Here is a 22,645-nt window from a genome sequence, read left to right as displayed (position 1 = left end):
TAGCTCGCTGTCTGCCCAAACAGCCACCCAGTTTTGTGCTTGAGACCCAGGGCCCTGGTGATATAGGCACCCAAGGGAATCTCCTGGTCTGGGGGTTGTGAAGACCATGGGAAAAGCGAAGTATCTGGGCTGGAATGCACCATTCCTCATGGCACAGTCCCTCACAGCTTCCCTTGGCTAGGGGAGGGAGTTCCCTGACCACTTGCACTTCCATGGTGAGGTGACATCCCACCCTGCTTCGGCTCACCCTTTGTAGGCTGCACCCATTGTCTAACCAGTCCCAGTGAGATGAGCTGGGTACCTCAGTTGGAAATGCAGATATCACCTACCTTCTGCATTGATCTCGCTGGGAGCTGCATACTGGAGCTGTTCCTATTTGATCATCTTACCAGCCTTCTCACTACTGCTTTCATATCATCAGTGCAAATGTCAACACAGTGAAGAAGGCAAATGACATCTCTGAATTACTGTGAAAATAGTTTAACATGAAGGACCTCCTGCAAGGTCTCAGGGACCCTCATGGGTCTGTGCACCACACTTTAAACACCACACCAAACCCCCATCACACACAATTTACCTATATAACAAACCCACACAGGTACCTCTAAACATAAAATAAAAGTTAAATACAAATAAAAATAAAAACCACCCTTTTTCCAGGTGCAGTGGCACATGCCTGTAGTCCCAGAGCTGGAGGATTGCTTAAGCCCAGGAGTTTGAGTCCAGCCTGGGCAACATAGAGAGTGTCCAAGGGTCTATAAAAAGAAAGAAAACCAAACCCAGCTCTTTAATCTAATCTTTGTGTTTTCTGGAGTAGCTCATTTATTTTTATTGGATGGAGAGTCACTAAAAATTTATTTCACCCTGTTAAGAATGCTGAAGTGGTTTAGATTTTTGAAAAGAATTTCTTTTGTTGCTGTCTAAGACACAGCAACATTTTGGAGGTTTTTTTTTTTTTTTGAGATGGAGTTTTGCTCTTGATGCCCAGGCTAGAGTGCAATGGCACGATCTTGGCTCATTGCAACCTCTGCCTCCCAGGTTCAAGCGATTCTGCTGCCTCAGCCTCCCAAGTAGCTGGGATTACAGGTGTGTGCCACCATGCCCAGCTAATTTTTTTTTGTATTTTTAGTAGAGACAGGGTTTCATCATGTTGGTCTGGCTGGTCTCGAACTCCTGACCTCAAGTAATCCACCTGTCTCTGCCTCCCAAAGTGCTGGGATTACAGGCGTGAACCGCCGTGCCCGGCTGAAAGATTTTTTAAACATCATTTTATGTATACTGTGGTGTTTTTTGTTTTGTTTTGAATTTACACCAATAGTAAGTTCATTGTAGTTTTGCAAAAGAGGAAACTAAGCATGAAATGCTGGAATGGGCTGGGCGTGGTAGCTCACACCTGTAATCCCAGCACTTGGGAGGCCGAGGCAGGCAGATCACCTGAGGTCAAGAGTTTGAGACCAGCCTGGCCAACACGGTGAAACCCTGTCTCAACTAAAAATACCAAAAAAAAAAAAAAAATTAGCCAGGCATGGTTGTGCATGCCTGTAATCTCAGCTACTCAGGAGGCTGAGGCAGGAGAATCACTTGAGGCAGAGGTTGCAGTGAGCTGAGATGGCACCACCGTGTTCCAGCCTGGGCAACAGAGTGAGACTCCATCTCAAAAAAAAAAAAAAAAGAAAAGAAAAGAAAAAGAAAAAAAGAAAAGAAATGCTAGAATGGATTTCCTCTATGTTCACGCACATAAACATATATGAGTATATGGTATATAGTTTCTTATTGCAAAGGTAATAAGCCCATGTGAAAATACAGACAAAAGTAAGAAATGAAAATCATTTCTAACCTCACTCAGGAAAAGACAATATTAATGCTTTAGTATATGTGATTATAGTCTTATTTTATAAATATTTATTTAAAATTTTAACAAAAAATTGAAGTAGTACTTCTTTATATTGTGTTTTATAATTATTTTGCATTTTAAATGCAAATCTCTTTTTTATCTAGGGACACAAAATCAAGTAATTTGGTGAGAGGTGCCTATTTCTTTTAATTGGTAGGCTAAGAAAGTAACAACAAAATATGAACATTTGTTAGAAAATGAACTCTTGCCTGTAATCCCAGCACTTTTGGAGGCCGAGGCAGGCAGATTGCTTGAGCTCAGGAGTTCATGACCAGCTTGGGCAACATGGTGAGACTCCATCTCTACAAAAAGTACAAACATTAGCTGGGTATGGTGGTACATACCTGTAGTCCCAGCTACTTGGGAGGCTGAGGTGGGAGAATTGCTTGACCCCGGTGGCGGAGGTTGCAGTGAGCTGAGATTGTGCCACCACAACCGCATTCCAGCCTGGGCTACAGAGGGAGACCCTGTCTCAAAAAAAAAAAAAAAAAGAGAGAGAGAGAGAAAGATAGAGAAAAGAAAATGAACTCTGATCAAAACATGGGCAATCTGCACTCAAAATTCCCTGGCGTGAGCCATCTCTGACATTCTGTTTTGCTTTAGCTCTCCTATCACTTGAATTTCTTTGGTGAGTTAAATTAAAATTTCATTCCACTTTCCAAAGGCACAGAGTTCTAGTAAAATCTACATAGCAGATAATTCTAACCAACAAAGATGCAAATCTCTCACAAAAAGATAGGACTGCTACTTCTGTGGATCTGGAAGATGCTCAAATGTCATTTTGGTATGGTATGAACCAGTAGCCCCAAATAATAGATTAAACAATTTCCAAGAATAGTTAGGTCCCAGGCACAATGGTGTACCTAACATGATTACATACTTTTTATCTCATATAATCATCATGGCAACTTTGTGAAATAGACATTATGATCATTCCCATTTTATGGAGGAGGACACTGAGGACAGTGGTGTTGAATAACTTGCCCAAAGATAGATAACTGGCTGGGCACAGTGGTGCATGCCTGTACTCGCAGCACTTTGGGATGCCGAGGTGGGTGCATCACTTGAGGTCAGAAGCTCGAGACCAGCCTGGCCAACATGGTAAAACCTCATCTCTACTAAAAATACAAAACTTAGCTGGGTGTGGTGGCATGAGCCTGTAATCCCAGGTACTTGGGAGGCTGAGGCAGGAGAATGGCTTGAACCTAGAGGCAGAGGTTGCAGTGAGCCAAGATCATGCCACTGCACTCCAGCCTGGGTGACAGAGTGAGACTCCATCTCCAAAAAAAAAGATAGATAACTGTTCACTCTTTTTATTCTAAATCCAATGTATTTTCTACCACCCACAGCTACTTCAAGTGCTATAAGGGCAATTAAGAAATATACTGCATTATTGTCATTTAACAAGTTAAATATTTTGAAAAAAATCAGGCTCCTTCCTTATATCACACTTTAAAAATGCATCTTAGATTTGAAGGTGGAAAGAAGTTTGACTGCATCAAAAGTTTTAAGATATATATCCAAAAACATCATGAACAAAATTAAAAGACAAACTACAAAGAAAAAAGTTTAATATTTTTAGGATGGTTCTTTTTTTTTTTTTTTTTTTTTGAGACAGAATCTCACTCTATCGCCCAGGCTGGAGTGCAGTGGCGTGATCTGGGCTCACTGCAAGCTCTGCCTCCCGGGTTCACACCATTCTCCTGCCTCAGCCTCCCGAGTAGCTGGGACTACAGGCACCCACCACCACGCCCGGCTAATTTTTTTGTATTTTTTTTCAGTAGAGATGGGGTTTCACCGTGTTAGCCAGGATGGTCTCAATCTCCTGACCTCATGATCCGCCCACCTCGGCCTCCCAAAGTGCTGGGATTACAGGCGTGAGCCACAGCGCCGGGCCAGGATGGTTCTTAAAATTACATTAGAATAAGAAATGTAGCAAAGGATATCAGCTAGCAATTAACAAAAGAAGAAATACAAAATGTTAATAAGTGGAAACAAGCACTCAATCTTAGTAATAATAAAATGAAAATTAAAACTAACAAATGCTATTTTTTGCTAATCAACTAGTATAGTTTTTTTTTAAAAAAAAGATGCCATGCCATACACTAATACCACAGATGGCAATGGATACAAACTTTTTTGGAAGAGTTTGGTAATATGAGTCAAAAGAAAACCCAGCAACTCACAATCAAAAAATTTATTTTAAGCAAGGATATGGAATATTTTGTAAATGTGTATGTAGAAGGATCACTGTATTATTTAATTACAAAAATGTTCAAAGTAAATGCTCAGCAATAGAAAGATGACCATATAAACTATGATTAATCTCACAACAATTACAATTTATGTTTTTGATTCTTTTCTTTACACTTTCATATAAAACCCCAATTTTCTTCAATGAACCTGCCTTATTATTTTAATCAAGAAAAAACATTATTCTAGAGATACCATTAGCCAAATCCATTATCTGTACTTAGGTCTGTTCTAGACTGTGTGAAGTGATTTATGTAAGAAATGACAATCATGTTTATTATGCATTAACTCTGAAAAGCTCATCATGCTGTATTCTTTGCCTATTTGATCTCATTCAAGCCTCATGACAACCCTGCTAGGTAGATACAGTCTGTGGTCAACACTTTAGAGTTTCAGTGAAACCTGATGAACCATATTAAAAATAAGAGAATAAGGTTGTCTTCTGAGAGTTAAAGTTAAACATAATAATTAGGAAAGGAAATATAAAAATTACCTGGAAGCGACAGACTGGCCCCTGGACCCAGTAGACTAGGTGTATTGATGCAGCTGAAAGGACAGAGAGGCCTAGTGGGCTAGGGCAGGACAGAGAAGGGGATGTCACAGAGGCCAGTGTGGGCCACATCCATCCAAGAGCCTCGGCCAACACACTTCCAGAGCTTCCAGTCCCTTTGGTTGCAAGAGCTTTTCAAATTTGTGTTAGCTGAGGAAGTGGACCACAGATTGGGGAGGGGTCAGATGTGACCAAGAACATCCATTCTGGGGTGGTCGTCTTGGGACATATTGGGCTATGCCATTCAGTGCTGGGTTCCTCCATTTCCCCTAGTTCTGAAGCCTGGGGACACATCCAAACCTCACCTGCTTTCAAGGAAAGTCTACTGATAGGAAGAAAATGATGGTACTCACAGGCACCAGCATTCTGGTCCCAGTGAGAGCATCCTTACTCAGTGTGAAAGAGTCCATGATCATTCTGATCTATCTGTACACACAGTCAATTCTCATTATTCATGGTAGTCATGTTCCGTAAACTTGCTCCAAGCAATGAATTATCGAATATTGAATCATTGCTCCCAAGGAAAATATAGGGTTAGGTTCCTGCGAGCCTCTGGCTATCACATTTTCATCAACAAATCACTACACAACCTTATTTTATGTGTGCTTCTGTTTAAAGATGCCACATGTAATAGATCTCATTGAATTATAAACATTGAACTCCAGACAAAGGCACTATAACTCATGCCTGAATGAAGCTTGTCTCACACAGCTTATTTTCTCCATGAGACACATCGCAGCCTTCTTGCACTTAGGAACACTAAACAGCATTTCAGCATTATGCTTGGGGGCTATTTTAAACAGTGAAACCATCCATGAAAAGCATAAAAATGAAAGAAAGGTGGTACTATGTAGACCGTGAAAAAGACACTGGCTTAGAGTCGGAGCCTGAAATAAGAAGGCAGAGCACCACCGTGTTGATTCCAGTTGGGAATGTGCACATAGGGAGATGCTTTGTTTTGGGTTTTCTTGTTTTGTTGTTTTGTTTTGCCTGTCTACACATGTCCACGAATGACTCAGAAAACACAGCAAGTATTAATTAGGGAGTTAGAAATAAATTTTAGCAACTAGGTGAATTCACAAATATAGAATCTGTGAATAATGAAGATCAACTGTATACCTCAGGCAGATGAACTTGATGAACTGAAGCCTAACATTGAAAAATGCACCTTCTCATGCTGGCAAAGTAGGCTACTTGACCTGCAGAGCCAAGGCCCAGGCCGCACATGTGCCCATATTAAGAATCAACCAGTTCTTCCCCAGGCAGCACATCATTCCCTCACCAAGGGCTATGCCTTTTTGTCTCTTTGCAATTCTACACCAATGATTCTCAAACTTTAGCATGCATCCAGAAGGCTTAGTACAATACATGCCAGTGAGCCTACCCCCAGCATAGCTAACTCAGCAGGTCTTGGGTAAGGTTCAGATTTTGCATTTCTAACAATTTACCAGGTGATGCTTATGATGCTGGGCCAGGGATCTCCGGTGGAGAACCTCTCCTCTATACGATTATCCTCATTTTAAAATCCAAAACTCAAAAGTGTTGAGTAACTTGCCCAAAGTTTCATGCACAGCTAGAAATTTGCTTTCAAAATAAGATGTGGCTGAACTCATGATCAGCCTTTTGTGTTCTACTGTAATATCTTTGGTGCAGATTTCATCGTAACATTGTACTTTAAGTAGTGGTTTTATTTCTAGGCTGGCCTATTCAATCACAGTAGAGTTGGACTCTCAAATCAAGAATGCTGCTACAATTGTTGGGCCCTTGGCAGGCAGACCTGGGAGTACAGGAGGGAGCAGAGGAAAAAGAAGACAGGTTCCTCTCTTGTCTTGCTACAGGGTGATTCACACTTGATGACAGCCTGAGATATCAGAATACAAAGGAATTGTCATTGTATTAACTTAGTGGTGAATTTTGGTTGGGAGCCCATAGAAGGTAGTGATTACACACACACACACACTGGAGTCTGATCACCTGATTATCTGATATCTGAGTTTGAGCCAGTGCAAGACACACAATAAGCTCTAAATAAGTGTTAGCTAATATGGTCAACATAGAAAGGGTTGGGGATGATGTCAACAACCTTAACAATGAGATTCATAGCTGAGTTACAGAGTCAGGCCCTTTAGAAAAACTAATCTTCATTTAGGAGAATGTTGCTAAGCTATCAGATCCATTAATTGTGTGCGGCATCATATTTCATCAATAGTATCTTTGCATCTTACTTTTGCAGTAGTATTCCATACTTCTGTTTACCTACATTTGGATTCAAGCATATTTTGCCATTGACAAATGATGCTGAAAGATTCAATGAAATTGTGAAGAATCAGAAAATTTCTGCTAATATTGACACACCTGAAGGTGGATTTGATGCAATTATGCAAGCTGCTGTGTGTAAGGTATGCTGAAGAGAGTGCTGTTTCACTCTGTTAACATAAAATTCATCTCTTATTCATAATTCTACTTCAAAAAGATTAGCTAATTTCCTTTCCTTTGATCTCTAAATTTCTATATTTCATATTTTTCTTAAAATACACAATTTTTACCAAATGTTTAATTAAATCATGTTGAAATGGGGACTGTTCTTCATGGCTACTGTTTGAATAATCTAAGAAAATTGTTGTATTGGGAAAATTTAGTTGAAACAATAGCTATGCATGATTAATTTTCAAAGATCAAGATCAGATTAGTTTTTGGATTAATCATGACAAAAAAATCAAGGATAGAACATTTATTTTAAAAAGTTAAAATGCTCTGAGTCAGTATATGTTCATACATATGACTACATAGCTATTGTTTTGAACCAACAAAATAAGCTTCGGAAGTTTGCTGTCTCTACAACATCACGGGAACACTGCTTCTACTTGACTATCTGACAAGTATCCACAAGAATGATTCCCCTGTCTTTAGGCAACAGCCCTTCATGAAAAATATCCGGAAATAAACAGGGCTGAAGCTCCTAGAAGGTGGGAGGGCCAAGGAATTAGAGGAGGAAGGAAAGGGATAAGGTGGGATGGAACAGCCAGGATGCATTTTTTCCCAATTAGTTCCTGGACTAATATTAATTAAAGGGGAGGGCTTTACTAAACACCAACAACAGACAATTTTAATTAGCAGGACCTTCGGGCCATACTTTCATAAGCAGTTCTTATCCTTGTATTAGGTTCATAATTTTTGGATGACATCATTAGAAAGAGAAATATGTGCCTAAATGTTGGGTGACATTTTAATGAAACAGGCTTACTCTGAGCCCCTTTAACATTGCATTTTGACGAGTTTGGCTTCAATTTGGATTTGGGACCATCTATGACCTCCTCTGCTCAATTTTTTTGGAGAATTGAAAGCTGGATAGTAAAAATAATTTAACTGTGTAAAAGTCAAGATCAACTGCGTACTGATTGTAGTGGAGCTATATTTTTCTGAAGCATAAATCATATGAAAATGTTATCCGGGAAAAAGCAAATGTCACAGAATTTCATGTTTTATTAAAAACATTAATATTATCAATTCACAATAGATAAAAAGGCTAAAATAGACTAGCAATATTATTTTTATAACCTAAATGTGTCCAAGCATAATTGATCCACACTCCGTAAATGCTTGCCTCCCTCCAATATCACACAAATGTTTCTTTCTCACTGCAGGAAAAAATTGGCTGGCGGAATGACTCCCTCCACCTCCTGGTCTTTGTGAGTGATGCTGATTCTCATTTTGGAATGGACAGCAAACTAGCAGGCATCGTCATTCCTAATGACGGGCTCTGTCACTTGGACAGCAAGAATGAATACTCCATGTCAACTGTCTTGGTGTGTAACCTGCACTCTGTACTGTTTTCAGGGCTGTAAGTAGGAGAATGAAGCAACAACTAGTTTAATACATGTGAAATAACACACACTTGGTGAAAACAGTGCACATTTTCTAATTTGGGATTAACAAGTTGCCCCCGCTAGATTCTCACCATCCTTAGAGGTTCCCACCGGAGCATAGGTGGACGGTGGGACATGTGGGAAGTTGGATCTGCTATGAACACCATGATCCTAGAACCTCCCCAACTTCTCAAAAAGCCTGGTGCTGGTGAAGCAATACAGGCAGCTCATTCTGTTCTCAGCCACAGCCTCAGAAAGGAGGGACCCAGACCAGAACAGTAACCACATAGGATTTGCGGTGAATGATGGTCCTTGAATCAGACCATGCTTTCATGTTCCATGGGTAACAACTAGTCAGGTATGGCTTGGTTGGTGCTTGTTAACCTTTGGCTTATTTTTTGTCATTTATAAAATGCTAGTGACATTCAAAGAAAACAGCAGACTTTTGTAAAACCAGGAAAAAATTTCAGAGCTCTTTGGACATGCATGATCTCCTCAATAGACCCCTATGTATCCAGCTGCTTTTCCTGAACAAGACCATGAGGCTGCCATGCTTGTGCACATGTTATTCCCTCTGCCTGGAATATCCTTCCCTCCTAGCCTGCTGAGAAACTATTCATTATCCTTGAAAAGCCAGTTCAGTCATTACTGCCCCCAGAGAGCCTTCTTTGACCTCTGCCAGGCTCTGAAGCAATTGTCTTTCCCTTCAGTTGCATACGCAGATGTGTTCTTGCACATCTCTATGTAGAAATATGTTTTCTTACATCTGTCTGTCTTTCTTGCACAATCCTCAGGTCAGGCCTGGTTTATTATCTCTGTTTCCTGATAGCACAGTGCCTATAACACAGTGGGTGCCAACTAATGTATGAAATAGACGCCGGGCGCATTGGCTCACGCCTGTAATCCCAGAGTTTTGGGAGGCCGAGGTGGCGGATCACGAGGTCAGGAGATGGAGACCATCCTGGCTAACACAGTGAAACCCCGTCTCTACTAAAAAATACAAAAATTTAGCCAGGCGTGGTGGTGGGCACCTGTAGTCCCAGCTACTCGGGAGGCTGAGGCAGGAGAATGGCGTGAACCCAGGAGGCGGAGCTTGCAGTGAGCCAAGATCACACCACTGCATTGTAGCCTGGGCGACAGAGCAAGACTCCATCTCCAAAAAAAAAAAAAATAGATTTGATTTCTGAAGCAGCAGTCTGAGATTGTCATATTTTCCCCATTTAACACTTGGGGAAATATGGTACACAGAATTTAAGTGACTTCTTAGAACAATGCTGTGGAGGCGTAGGTTGGGGAGAGAGAAAGAGGGTGGGGGTGCAGGGGGAGAGAAAGAGGGAGACAGGAACCTAGAATTCTAATGTCAATTGGAAAACTATTCTCTAAAAACTCTCAACAGTTCATTACTCACTAGTATTCCTTGACCTAAATTTCTAAATTTCGACGTGAATGTTTTCCCCAAACATTTGATCAGTAGTATTCCCCAAATGTGTATATTCTTTAATCACACTCTGCCTTTTCATATTACAATATCAGTGAGGATAGCCGCTGTTGTCTTTTAGTCAGTGAGGGGCAAGGAACTGGAAAATTGATCCCCTTTTCTTTACCCTTTTCTTGCAACTTTTCAAAAGCACCACAAAAAGCTCCATTTTGAATGAGGCAAGATCATAAAAGCTAACACTACTTATTGCCTAGCATGAACTTCTCAGCTAATAAATGTTCAAGTTGTTCTTTCTGAATAAGTTGCAACAAATCCACAGAAGCCAGAGACCATATCTATGCCTGCCTGCAACATAGCCCCCGGGTCCTCTGAGCACTTCCTGTGTACTCAAAACTCGGGCCAGATTCCTCAGGCCAAAAAATAATACAAGGTGGTTCCTGGCCTTGAACTTACAATATGGTTGTGGGAATTAAACCAACAGATCTGATTCAAATAGAAAACCAGCTTCACTCACCTACGAAGGACTATGTGGTGTGATCCTGGCTAAACACGAACAACAGCTAAAGAGTGTGGGAACACGTGGTGATAAGGAGGGACTGGCACTGGAGGGATTTAGGCATCAGCGTAAAGGATTTTTACGCAGTTGAAAAGCAGAGGAAATGGATACTATTTGGTATCTCTATTAATAAAAATCCAAATGTGATGGAAATCACATATGACATAGCCATTTGCAGTTGGGTAATTCATTGCAGTATTTTAGGCAAAACCACACTTTTCTCTCAACTTGAACCTTGTGCCTAAAGAAGGCTTTAGATGAAAATACTCCAGTAGTACTGAGAATATGTGAATATTCCATATTAGTGTACAGGAGGGCTTATTTATCAGTGTTCCTCCCTTTGGCTGACTTCTGTCATAATTAACATATTCTTAATTTAATTGTTAGCAGGCTAGTACCTCACTTGAGTTTCCTCTGTACATTATTCACATTTAGATTCATATAATGGGCAAATGCCACATAATGTTTTCCAAACTTGAAAAGTAAAGTCCATATTCCAATTTAAAAATTAAGCTTCTTTTATTTTTTATAAAGTACTCATATCACTTGGGAACAAATATGCCAATGGAACAGAAGTACAAGGTAGTTTTCAATTGTCCTGTAAAAATATTGCAGGATTCCATGCAACCAACTTGTGATATTAAAATGGCACTAAAACCAAACCCAGGGATTAGTACAGGAATGTCATAGTATGTCATACCTCAGCAACCCTCATTCCACCTCATCCAATTCCAATAGGAGTTTCAGAGCTACAAGAGTCACCTCAGTCATGTATATCATAGTCCAACAGCCCCTCCCTCGACTGTAGCATTCCTAGCCTGCTGGTAAGTGTCACTTAGAAGAAGAAGAAATGTTTGTCTACCCTTGAAAATATGACACACTGTTGTCTTTAAATAAATTTCAAATGGTCTTCTTAGAAGTGGCAGAGCATGATACACCACATCAACAGGAACTGACTCTTAGGACTTGATTGGATTTATAAGATTTAGAAAAAGATTATTAAACCAACTAAGTGAATAATGCTAATTGTGTACGTGTTTACTTAGAGTGATAGAGCTATAATGCCTGTGAGCATTGAAATGCCAAACTCAGAAAGATATCTTTGAAATAAATATTCCTTTCTTTATTTACATTATTTTATTGATATGATGCAAAATTATATATGTTAATTTTAGGAATATCCAACAATTGGACAACTCATTGATAAACTGGTACAAAACAATGTGTTATTGATCTTCGCTGTAACCCAAGAACAAGTTCATTTATATGAGGTAAGCAAAAATAACTTGGGAAATTCCTTCAAGGAGATTATGTGACATGAAACTTTAACATTAACTCTGTGAGTTTAACACATGGGAAGGCCATTAGATAATCATTAACACATACCAAATGTACTGGGCGCTTGGCTAAGTGGACTCATTTACTGCTTGCAATTTAAATTGTAAACACCTAGGTGCAGTAGGACATAGGGAGCTGATAAGATGGGTTGAGAAAGACTGAGTTAAGGAAATGAAATAGATATGCTGGAGGAGAGTATCAACAAATATAGGACCACCTACCTAAAAGAAAATTTATTATCTGTCCCCTTGAATTATTTCATCTAATGAGGGAGTTAACAGAGAACAGAGAAAATCCTAAGAGTGGGAGGAGAATTGACTTCACCTTCTTTGGCATTTGCAAATTAGATACTTAGAAAAGACACACACGGAGACACAAGCTATTGAGAATTGGAAAGTTAAAGGAAAAAACTTGTTATATGGAGCCAAAAAACAATTTATCCCTTAAACCAGCTGGATTTGCAGCTCAAGTGTTTGAATGGAAGCACCAACTGCAAAAAGGGAATGGTTTCATTAGATGAAGTGCTGTCCCCAAACCACTGTGCAAACTGCAAAAAAATACGATATATGCACATACAAAAGATTTCTGTGGTTTTTTTTCCCAGCCTAGGAAAAATAATATGTCAAAATGCCCTGAACTGATTTACTCCTAATCTGCAGTTTTACAGAGAAGTAAGGAGTCTTTAGCAGGGGCCCTAAAAATAATGCAGAGAAATTAAATAGTCTGTGCCTTCTATGCAGAAGCGTCAAATGCTCCTAAATACAGAGTTTGATCTCTCATTCCTTTTGAAAGGACCTCTTAACTTACTTGGTGACTTCACAGGGCTTCTGAAACTCTGAGATTATGTCACAGAAGGCTTTGATTAAATGCCACTCACTACTAAGGACGGTACAGCCCCATGAACTTGCATCAGATTCTGTAGAAAGCATCCAGCAGGAGATGCTATCTTGCATTTTGAATGAGAGGAGGGTATTGTACTCCCAGGTGAGATTGCCTTCTGCTGCAAACCAAGGAAGTTCCTTGCAATCAAGCTCCATACTTGAAACCTTTGTTCTACGCAGAGACCATGTGGGTTCATCTGATCTGGGCATTTTCTTCAGGCTTTTTAGTATGTGATATTTGTTTCCAATGGTTTTTAGTAGTAGAGTTGCAGTTGAGACTTTTTTTTAAATACCCCCAAATACAATAGTGAGTCTATTCTGCCTTTGATCCTTAAGGCTAGTGTGAGAGGACCCTGGGGGTCACAACACGTTCTCCACAGCAAGGCTCCAGTTTAGAAGTGGGAGGAGGAGTTGCACAGAACTTTTCTTCAAAGGGGAGTCTGGGGAATGCGATTGATGATCGTGAACGTAGACTACCATAACTCACTTTGGTAACAGTCTTTAAGACTCACGACTCATTTATACGTCTCCCCAAAACCGCTATTAAAAAGACAGAGGCAGATGAAAAATAACTACATGGCAAAACAGAGTCTGTCGGATTTAAGCTAGTTGCATCCATGATTCCCCCGTTGCAAGGGAAATGATCATTTCCGAGGAAAATGCCAGAATAGAGTCTGCCTCTAATGTAACAGCAGGACATCGATTTTGCCTGTCTTCTAATCTTATTATGAGGCGAATTTATGTTCTGTCATGATCTGTGGTCTTTACCATCCAGCCTTCACTAAATTCAAAGGGACGTTTTCAGGGGGTCATACGACAGTCCAGGTCAGCCACCCACTCTATGACTCTGACCATTTCTTTGTTTTATTTTTATTTTGATGGGCTCATCATTCCATCTGCATTAGTGAAGGCAGGCAGCAGCCTGGCCTAAAGATAATAACAACAACAATGCACATCCTTGAAGCCTTCACACAGCATGAAAATGCTGATCTTCTGTTTTATTGATAATGAAAACTGAAAACGGTCCACTAATGGCTTGTGTTGCCTTTCAATTCACATCTTTTAGAAGGAGCCGTGTGTGTGTAGGAGTCCTGTGCAATTTGATGTTTGGATAACTGTGATATAAGGAACGTAGCTACTGAAGAATCACTGAAAAATAAAACCAGTGATAGAATAAATAAAGCAATTAAGTGGTTAGATCTCATGAAAATTCCAGAAGGAAAATTATTTGCCCGAGTTACACGTTAAGCATAGTTACCTGCCTGCACAGGCCACACAGGTTTAGGTTCAACGAAGGCCCTGTCTGCAGCAAATAAAATTTATGTTGCCCACTCATGGAATGCAGGAAAAATGACTGTTTTTTTTAGTAATTGTGGTAGAATGCTTTGGACCGCCCAGGTGTGTAGTGTGCCTGTACATTGTTGTAACAGAGATGAACAGTGAAAAGGATAAAGTAAGCAGTTTTGCCTTCAGTTCAGTATGGCTGTAGTGTGCACCCCAGACTCCAGCCAACAGAATATTTTTGAACAAACTTATTATTACGAATAGTTTCCTGTTTGTCCAATTATAGGGTTCGAAAGATAATGATGATAATAGGCTGAGCAGTGGGTAGTATATTACATTCTAGTGCTAACTACCATTTTGAATCAGGATTCAATTACCCAAGTTTAAAAAAAAGTTTTTATATTTCCTCTGTAGTTTTAAAATGTTTACTGTTAATTTACATTAAGATAGTATCAGGCCACTAAACCTCAACCGTCTTATCTGAATAGTTTCTCTTTCCTAGTGAGCTATTGAGATAAAAAGCAATTAAATCAATATTCTTTATGACATTGTCGAATCATGTTATTAATCACTGTGGGCTATTTCCAAAGCTTTAAAATATCCTATAGCTATTCAAAATATCTACATCTGGCTTGAAAAGATGACTTTAGTGAAGTTATTAGCAATAATTATTATATGACCTGGTATTTGTGATGTAATGCTGAAACACAGCAATTGGAAAGTAAACAAGAAGCATACTGGTACTTCCAGTTTACTCACTAACTTCTATGACCACTGATTAATATCTCTTGGCTATTAGCACAAAGCAATGTTTCTAAAGCATGAGAGAAGGGGAATACAAGCAGGTTTTTATGCAGCCAAAGGGACCTTTCCTCTGGAGACAAAAAACCCTCAATCATTAGCTCTTTGAGGAGAATAACAGGTCTTTCTCATCTGTTTAGGCCAATTCTCGAAGCACAGTAGATTCTCAGTAGATATTTGTCAAATGATTTAAAAATTGTAATAGCTGCACTTCATCTTTTCTAAAATTGGGTCAAAAGAAAGACTTGGAGATTTGCGTGACAAGCACTTGTTAAGATTGAGGAAGCCGACATACACAGAGCAAGCGGGGGCACCTGACTATTGCCAGGACCTTCTGCAGCCCTGGCTGTCCCTTCTTCCATCCCTCCCACATTGGATGCAGATGGCAATAGAGGAAAGAACACTCTGCCATCAGTCTCAGGACCAACATGTTGGAGAAGCTCCACAGCCTTCTAGCAGGCCGTAAAAGGAGCACCCTGAGCAAGTACCCACCTGATGGCCATTAGATCTATAAACAAACATAAACAGCAGCCGCATATGCTATGAGCCTGATGTCCTTGTGTGGCTTGTGGAAATTATCCACCGTAAGTAAGTTTCCATTTTTCAGGAATCAATAACCTGGCTGTTATTTTACCTCTTCTTTCTTCTACTTAGTTCTTTTGAGCTTTTCATTGCAGCAAGGGAGGAAAATAGAGAGAGAAAATAAAAATTGGACCCCTTTGCTATTTGTTAGCCTGTTCTATTATTGTTTTGTTTTATAATGTTCCTGTTGGAAAAGATCAAAACAATTTTGCTCCAGTGGAAATCTCTTTATCTCTCTGGCCTCAGTTTTTAGAAAATAAAAAAGACTGGGCCGGAAGACTTCAGCCTCAACAGTCAATTACCTTGATTCTGGAGGAGGGAAATTGCCATGAATTCCAATGACCTCCACACAAATAAAAAAGTTTAGTAAGCTGTAATGTGGCCAATTTTAGGGCATAGTCTAGCTATTCTTTATCCTGTCAATCTCATTCTGTAGTGGAGTATTCCAAACTTGTGATTTTAGTAAAAATAAAATCATCTAGGAGTAAAATGACAACTTCTGGATTATGAGACATCTCCATGGAGGCAATAAATTGCTCTTTATTTAAGTGTAATGGAAAGTATTTTCATTTCTCCTTAATTGATATTATCTGGGAACAAAGACTGAGGAGGGCCAGCTGCCTACACTTTCCTCATTAATGAAAACATCTCTTAGAGAGGGAGGATTTGGAAATAAACCTTATGTCCTCAGATTATCAGTCAGAGTTGTTGGGAGTATTTTCCAATCCCAACCATGAAAAATCATCAGTTACCCCTTAGATCACACATAGTACTTTTCTTCTAAAGAACTCAAAGCCTCATAATTGAGAAAGTAAACACAAGAAAGAAAAAGGTACAGGTTTAAAGCAGGACCTTAATGAGATGCCTGATTAGGCCAATACTTGTAGAAATTTAAAATGGGATTTTTTTTTCTTGAGAGAGAGTCTCACTCTGTCGCCCAGGCTGGAGTGCAGTGGCATGATCTCAGCTCACTGCACCCTCCACCTCCCAGGTTCAAGTGATTCTTGTGCCTCAGCCTCCCGAGTAGCTAGAATTACAGATGTGTGCCACCATGCCCAGCTAATTTTTGTATTTTTAGTAGAGACGGGGTTTCGCCATGTTAGTTAGCCAAACTGATCTCAAACTCCTGGCCTCATGTGAACTGCCCACCTTGGCCTCCCAAAGTACTGGGATTACAGGTGTGAGCCACTGTGCCCAGCCTAAAATGGGATTTCAATAATGCAAGATCTAAATGCTTTGAGATTTACAGATTTACAACACACAGGATATCTAGTATATCATTGAAACTAAGACACTATAGACTGCATAGTCATTTATTCCTTCATTTCTCAAACATATCATGAGTACCTCCTGTGAACTAGGCCAAAGTTTGTGACTATAGAGGAGAATAAGACGTAGTGCCTACCTAAGAAGTCTCAGAGAGCATCAGCAGACTTGTAAACTAATATTTTGTCTATAAAAACAGAATGAGGGCATTTTAGAGTTGTGTTCTGGAAAGAGACTCCAGCTGAGGGGTCAGAGTTTTCATGTCTGTCAATGTTTTTACTCTTTTCTATTCACCATCTTTCTTATAAGGAGCAGCAAATTAATCGGCAATCATAAAACTGCTTTTTATGCTAACAATATGATGGTGTTGGACCAAGCCCTTCACTTTATAAGGGTGAGGGCTGGCGATGATATGCAACTATGACTATGATAATAATAGTGTAATAGGGAATGTTTGTCGAGAGCTTATTAGGTAGCACCCTGGAGGTTCAGGATTTTGCACTCATTTTATCATTTAAACTCCCTCTTATGCAAATTGCATGTAAGAGCCAAGATTTGAACCCAGATAATCTAAATCTACAATCTCAATCACTGAGATAACTCACAATTGAACCTGGGCTGCTGTAGTGAAAAAGCAGACCACTAGACCACCAGAGACACAGATTTTAAAATAATCACCTTTTTTTTTTTTTTTTTTGAGACTGAGTCTCCCTCTGTTGCCCAGGCTGAAGTGCAGTGGCACAATCTCAGCTCACTGCAACCTCCACCTCCTGGATTCAAGAGATTCTCCAGCCTCAGCCTCCTGAGTAGCTGGGATTACAGGTGTGTGCCACCACGCCCAGCTAATTTGCATGTTTTTAGTAGAGACTGCGTTTCACCATGTTGGCCAGGCTGATCTCAAACTCCTGATCTCAAATGATCCACCCACCTCGACCCCCCAAAATGCTGGAATTACAGGTGTGAGCCACTGCTCCTGGTCAAGCAACCAGCTTTAAAAAGCACAGAACTCAAGGGTGGAGCAGAGCTGCCTGACAGCTAAACCAATAGATGAATTCCCTGTAAATTGCACAGTGCTTTAAGATCAGGAAATACTTCATCTAGGGTTCTTCCCTATTGCTGTTAATTTGGATGAACAGAGCAATTTAAAGATGCATAGACTTGAAAAAAGACAGACACTTGGATTCTGCCCCGTGGGTTGTTTAAGCTCTGGGTGGTAAGAACAGGCCACACAGCTAGGGAACACTATGCATTGGGTCAGCACATCTAAAACAGCTACTATCTATGGTAATCACAATCTATGGTTCCAATCAAAGTGAGAAATTGGGGGCACGTGGTCTGACCAAGACTATAGGTTTATGATGAGCATATAGTTCAAGCATATGGAAAAATAGAGTAATATAATAAACACTCGGCCAGGTGCAGTGGCTCAAGCCTGTAATCCCAGCACTTTGGGGGCCGAGGCGGGTGGATCACCTGAGGTCAGGAGTTCAAGAGCAGCCTGGCCAACATGGCGAAACCCTGTCTCTACTAAAAATACAAAAAATTAGCTAGGTGTGGTGGCATGCACCTGTAATCCCAGCTACTCGGGAGGCTGAGGCAGGAGAATCGCTTGAACCTGGGAGGCAGACGTTGCAGTGAGCTGAGATCGCATCATTGCACTCTAGCCTGGGCGATAAGAGTGAAACTCCATCTCAAAAAATAATAATAATAATAATAAATAAACACCCACATACTTATTCCCAGTTTTCTCACATTTTAACATTTTGCTACCATATTTGCTTTGGATTTTTTAAACAAATGAAACATCCCAGATCTAGTTGCATGCTGTGTAACTGCCCAACTCTGGTCTAGTTCCCCTCTCCTTCTACAGAGGTAACCAGTATCCTGAACTTAGTGTTTGTCATTCTCACATTTGTTTTTTGTGCTATTAAAAATATGTGTGTGTGTGTGTATATATATATATATATGTACATCCATAACTAATTATGTAGTTTTGGCTTATAAGCTTAATTTCATGCTGTACATATTATTTTTACCATTTGCTTTTTGACTCAAGTTACATATTTGGGGTTTTTTATTATATTTTCTTAATATGGCAAGATACATATAACATAAACTTTACATTTTAGCCATTTTTAAGTGTTAGTTCTGTGGCATTAAGCACTTGAAGCACTCTGCCATTTATAGAGAATTTATCTATTGGTTCATCTGCCAGATATTAAAACATTGTTAAGCTCGATGCTCTGCTTTTGAGGCTTGTCCATGGAGATACGTATAGCTATAGTTTACTCTACCCCACTGCTATGCACACTCCATTCACAGTATTATGGGCAATGTGTTCATTCTGCAAGTGAGGGCATCAGGTCACTTCCAATTGTGCAGCATTACAAGTGTTGCAGCCATGCACATCTTTGCACACATAATGCTGTATTGAGAAGTGAAATCCCTAGGTCACAGGGGAATGGCATCTATAATTTTACTGAGTTTGCCCAAGTTGCTTTCCAAAGTAGTTGTATCAGTTACTCTCCCACCAGTACTGTAGTGTGGAAGTATGGCCAAAACAAAACAAAACTTTAAATTATTCTTTTTCTGATTATAAAACTAATATATACTATTTGCAAAAAGAAAAGTGAGGAGGAATACAGAAAACCTGAAGAAGAAAACAAAGATCACTCATAAACTCACCACTCAGACATAGCTAACATTGTTGACATTTTAGAATACGTTTTTCTGGCCGGGCATGATGGTTCATGCCTGTGATCCCAGCACTTTGGAAGGCAGAGGTGGGTGGTTCACTTGAGGTCAGGAGTTCGAGAACAGCCTGGCCAACATGGTGAAATCCCGTCTCTACTAAAAATACAAAAATTAGCCTAGTGTGGTGGCATGTGCCTGTAGTCCCAGCTACTTGGGAGGCTGAGGCAGGAGAATCTCTTGAACCTGGGAGGTGGAGGTTGCAGTGAGTCGAGGTCATGCCTTAATTGTACAATTAAGTATGTTCAAACTTTTTGAATGTTTATACATGTATAGTCTTATAAAGGCATACAAATTAAATTGCATGTAGTTATACATCAAAATTTTTATTGATGAGAGTGACTATATGAAATCAAGATCATCCTACAAAATTCTGAGCCTATAGTTGCCATACTTATAGGTGTCTACTTTAAAATAAAAGCAAACTTGTCCTTTCCCACCAGCAGCCCAAAACCTGCACAAGTACTGCATTTTTACCTCCTGGGTTACTTTTACATAGTCACATAATACTTAGTTACTTTTTTATATTAATAGGACCAACAAATTATTTTCAGTATTCATTTTCTTATGCCTGAAATTGCCCCTTTGGTGAAGACTTTGACATCTGTGAACAAAACTCCTCTCTGAGCTGCTAACTGCTCAAAGCTGTGTAATTACCCTTCTCCGCTTTCTCTGGGTCTCACAGCACAAGGGCACTCCTGCATAATTCAGTTACCCATGTATCCCCTAAAGCCCTTCCTATGGTTGCAGTTGGCCACTCTGTGTGGTGTCTGTGAGGCTGTCCTGGACTATAAGTTTGAAGGGAGCTCATCCAGCTTGTATCACTATGCAGGGGTCTAACAGCAACCAAGAATTTTCCACATGTCATAGCCTTTGAAATAATCACATATGGCATCAAGGCACAAAAGGACGAGTGAAACTGACAACCCCTGGGACATAAGAAGAGTTTAAGAGTATTTTCTATTTTCATTTTATGCCTGATTATCCAGAAAAGCCCCAAATATCTTACCAAGGGACTAGTATTAATGATAACATAGTTTAACATTTTGTTGTCTTGGCAGTATTGAATCTTCAGAAAATAAACGGAAAATTTTGGAATCATTATTTGTTGAGCTTGAACAGTTGAGGTAATTATTTATGAATTCAAGGGTTGGCACACTTTTTTCTATACGGTTTTCAGATTCAGCACATAAAAATCCAGGAGATCCAGTTAAATTCGAATGTCAAGTAAGCAACAAATAATTATTAGTATAAATATGTCCCACGCAATATTTGGACCACATGTACACTAAAAATTTTTCATTGTTTCTCTGCTTTCCAATTTATCTGAGCATTCTGTATTTTATCTGGCCGCCTATCTACAAAGGGTGAAGTAGTAAGTTAGGCATTGTGGCCACACGGTTTCTGTCATGATTATTCAACTCTCATTGTAGCATGAAAGCGGCCATGGACAATACGTAAATAAATGAGCATAGTTATTTACAAAAACAAGCAACAGGCCAAATATGGCCGGTGGGACATAGCCAATCCCTGCCTTCATTCGTTCATTCTAGAAATATTTATGTGTTTTCCATGTGCCAAGCACTGGACTAGTCCCTAGGAGTATAGAGGAGAATAAAAAAAGACCCTGTTTTGTCCTCGTGGACTTGTAATCTTGTAGGGGGAAATAGGCAAGAAACAATTAATGAAAAAACAACCAATTACAACTTTGAATAGTGTTATCGAAGAAATGGAATAGTGTGCAGCCATGGACCATAATTAAGGGAGAGAAAGTGAAACTTTCCTTGGATAGAATTTTCATGGAAGGTGCCTTTCCAGAAGTGATAATGAGGAAGCAAGCTGAAGGCTGAGGAGTTTTCAAGAGGCAAAGGCATGTGCAAAGGCCCTGAGGCAGCAAAGGACTCAGTTCCCAGTGTGCTTGAGAAAAGGAAAAAAGGCCAGTTGGCCTGGAGTGAGTAGGGGTAGAAGGAGATGGAGCAGGAGAGGTAGGCAGAAACCAGGCCCTTCAATCTTGAAGGCAGTGGGAAGTAAGCAGGGTGCTATTCTATGGGTAGCAGGCATCCAAAAATACTTTTGTTGCTGGGTATAGATGTCACAGGTGTATGACAGGCTGAAAACCTGGGATAAACTGTGGGTATATAGATTTAAAAACCTAATGCCTTTATTTTCCAAATCACTACAACCCCTCTGATAGACTGTTCTACACCAGCAGTTCTCAAACTTGGGTGCTCATTAGAATCAGGTAGGGAGCTTTACTAACAAACCCAATGTGTAGGCTACACCCTGATCCAATTGAGTTAGTATCTCTGGGGCTGAGACCCAGACACCAGTGGTTTTTTCTTTTTTTTTCCTTTTTAACTGGTGTATCCAATCAACCTGGGGGATGGGGGCCTCTTAAAATGCAGTCTCTCAATCAAGAGGTCTGGGCTGGGGCCTGAGAGTCTGCATTTCTTTCTTTTTTTTTTTTTTTGAGACGGAGTCTCACTCTATTGCCCAGGCTGGAGTGTAGTGGTGCGATCTCAGCTCACTGCAATCTCTGCCTCCTGGGTTCAAGCGAGTCTCCTGCCTCAGCCTCCTGAGTAGTGGGGACTACAGGCACACACCACCACACCCAGCTAATTTTTGTATTTTTATTAGAGACGGGGTTTCACCATATTGGCCAGGATGGCCTCAATCTCCTGACCTCATGATCCACCCCCCTCAGCCTCCCAAAGTGCTGGGATTACAGGCATGAGCCACCGTGCCCAGCCGAGAATCTGCATTTCTAACAAGCTTCCAGATGATGTTCCTGCTGTCAGTCCACAAATCACACTTCGAATATCAAGAGCTGAAACCTCTTTTGCAGTCCTTGCACATACACCTACTTGCTATTTTGTCGTCCCCTTCATTGCCTTCCTACTAGTCATCCTTCAAAGTTTTATTACCTGCCGTTTGGCCTGCAAAGCACATAGGCTGCTACTGAACCCCACATCGCTTCCTATTTTAAAAGAGCTTTCTAAAGCTTTGGGACTTGAATTAGTCAGCAAAGGTCTGCAATTCCTCTCCAAAGGCAAGGTAATCTTATTAAGAGAAGATCTGAAGTATCCTTAGGAACAAAATACTCAATGCAGCCTCTTTGTTCTCTAAGTCTCCATTCTCCAATGCCTCTCTGTGCATTGTTTGTCTCAGAACAGTCATGCACGGTG

General features: G+C 40.2%; 1 protein-coding gene across 7 annotated transcripts in view; it reads left to right on the top strand.

Annotated features, from left to right (window-relative positions):
- ITGB6 (integrin subunit beta 6) overlaps nt 1-22,645 on the top strand; it is a 120,104-nt gene that overhangs the window by 24,483 nt on the left and 72,976 nt on the right. For all 7 annotated transcript variants that reach the window (XR_008501009.1, XM_054477468.1, XM_054477465.1 and 4 more), the window contains 3 exons: nt 6,931-7,096; nt 8,342-8,503; nt 11,733-11,828. Coding sequence is in view for 6 of the 7 variants with exons in the window: in XM_054477468.1 (XP_054333443.1) it covers nt 6,931-7,096; nt 8,342-8,503; nt 11,733-11,828 (424 nt within the window). In the remaining variant the exon portion in view is untranslated. The remainder of the gene's footprint in view (nt 1-6,930; nt 7,097-8,341; nt 8,504-11,732; nt 11,829-22,645) is intronic.

Source organism: Pongo pygmaeus, chromosome 11, assembly GCF_028885625.2.
Source record: "Pongo pygmaeus isolate AG05252 chromosome 11, NHGRI_mPonPyg2-v2.0_pri, whole genome shotgun sequence".
Classification (NCBI taxonomy): domain Eukaryota; kingdom Metazoa; phylum Chordata; class Mammalia; order Primates; family Hominidae; genus Pongo; species Pongo pygmaeus.
The sequence above is the reverse complement of the archived record's forward strand: the minus strand, read 5'-3'. Positions and strand labels throughout refer to the sequence as shown.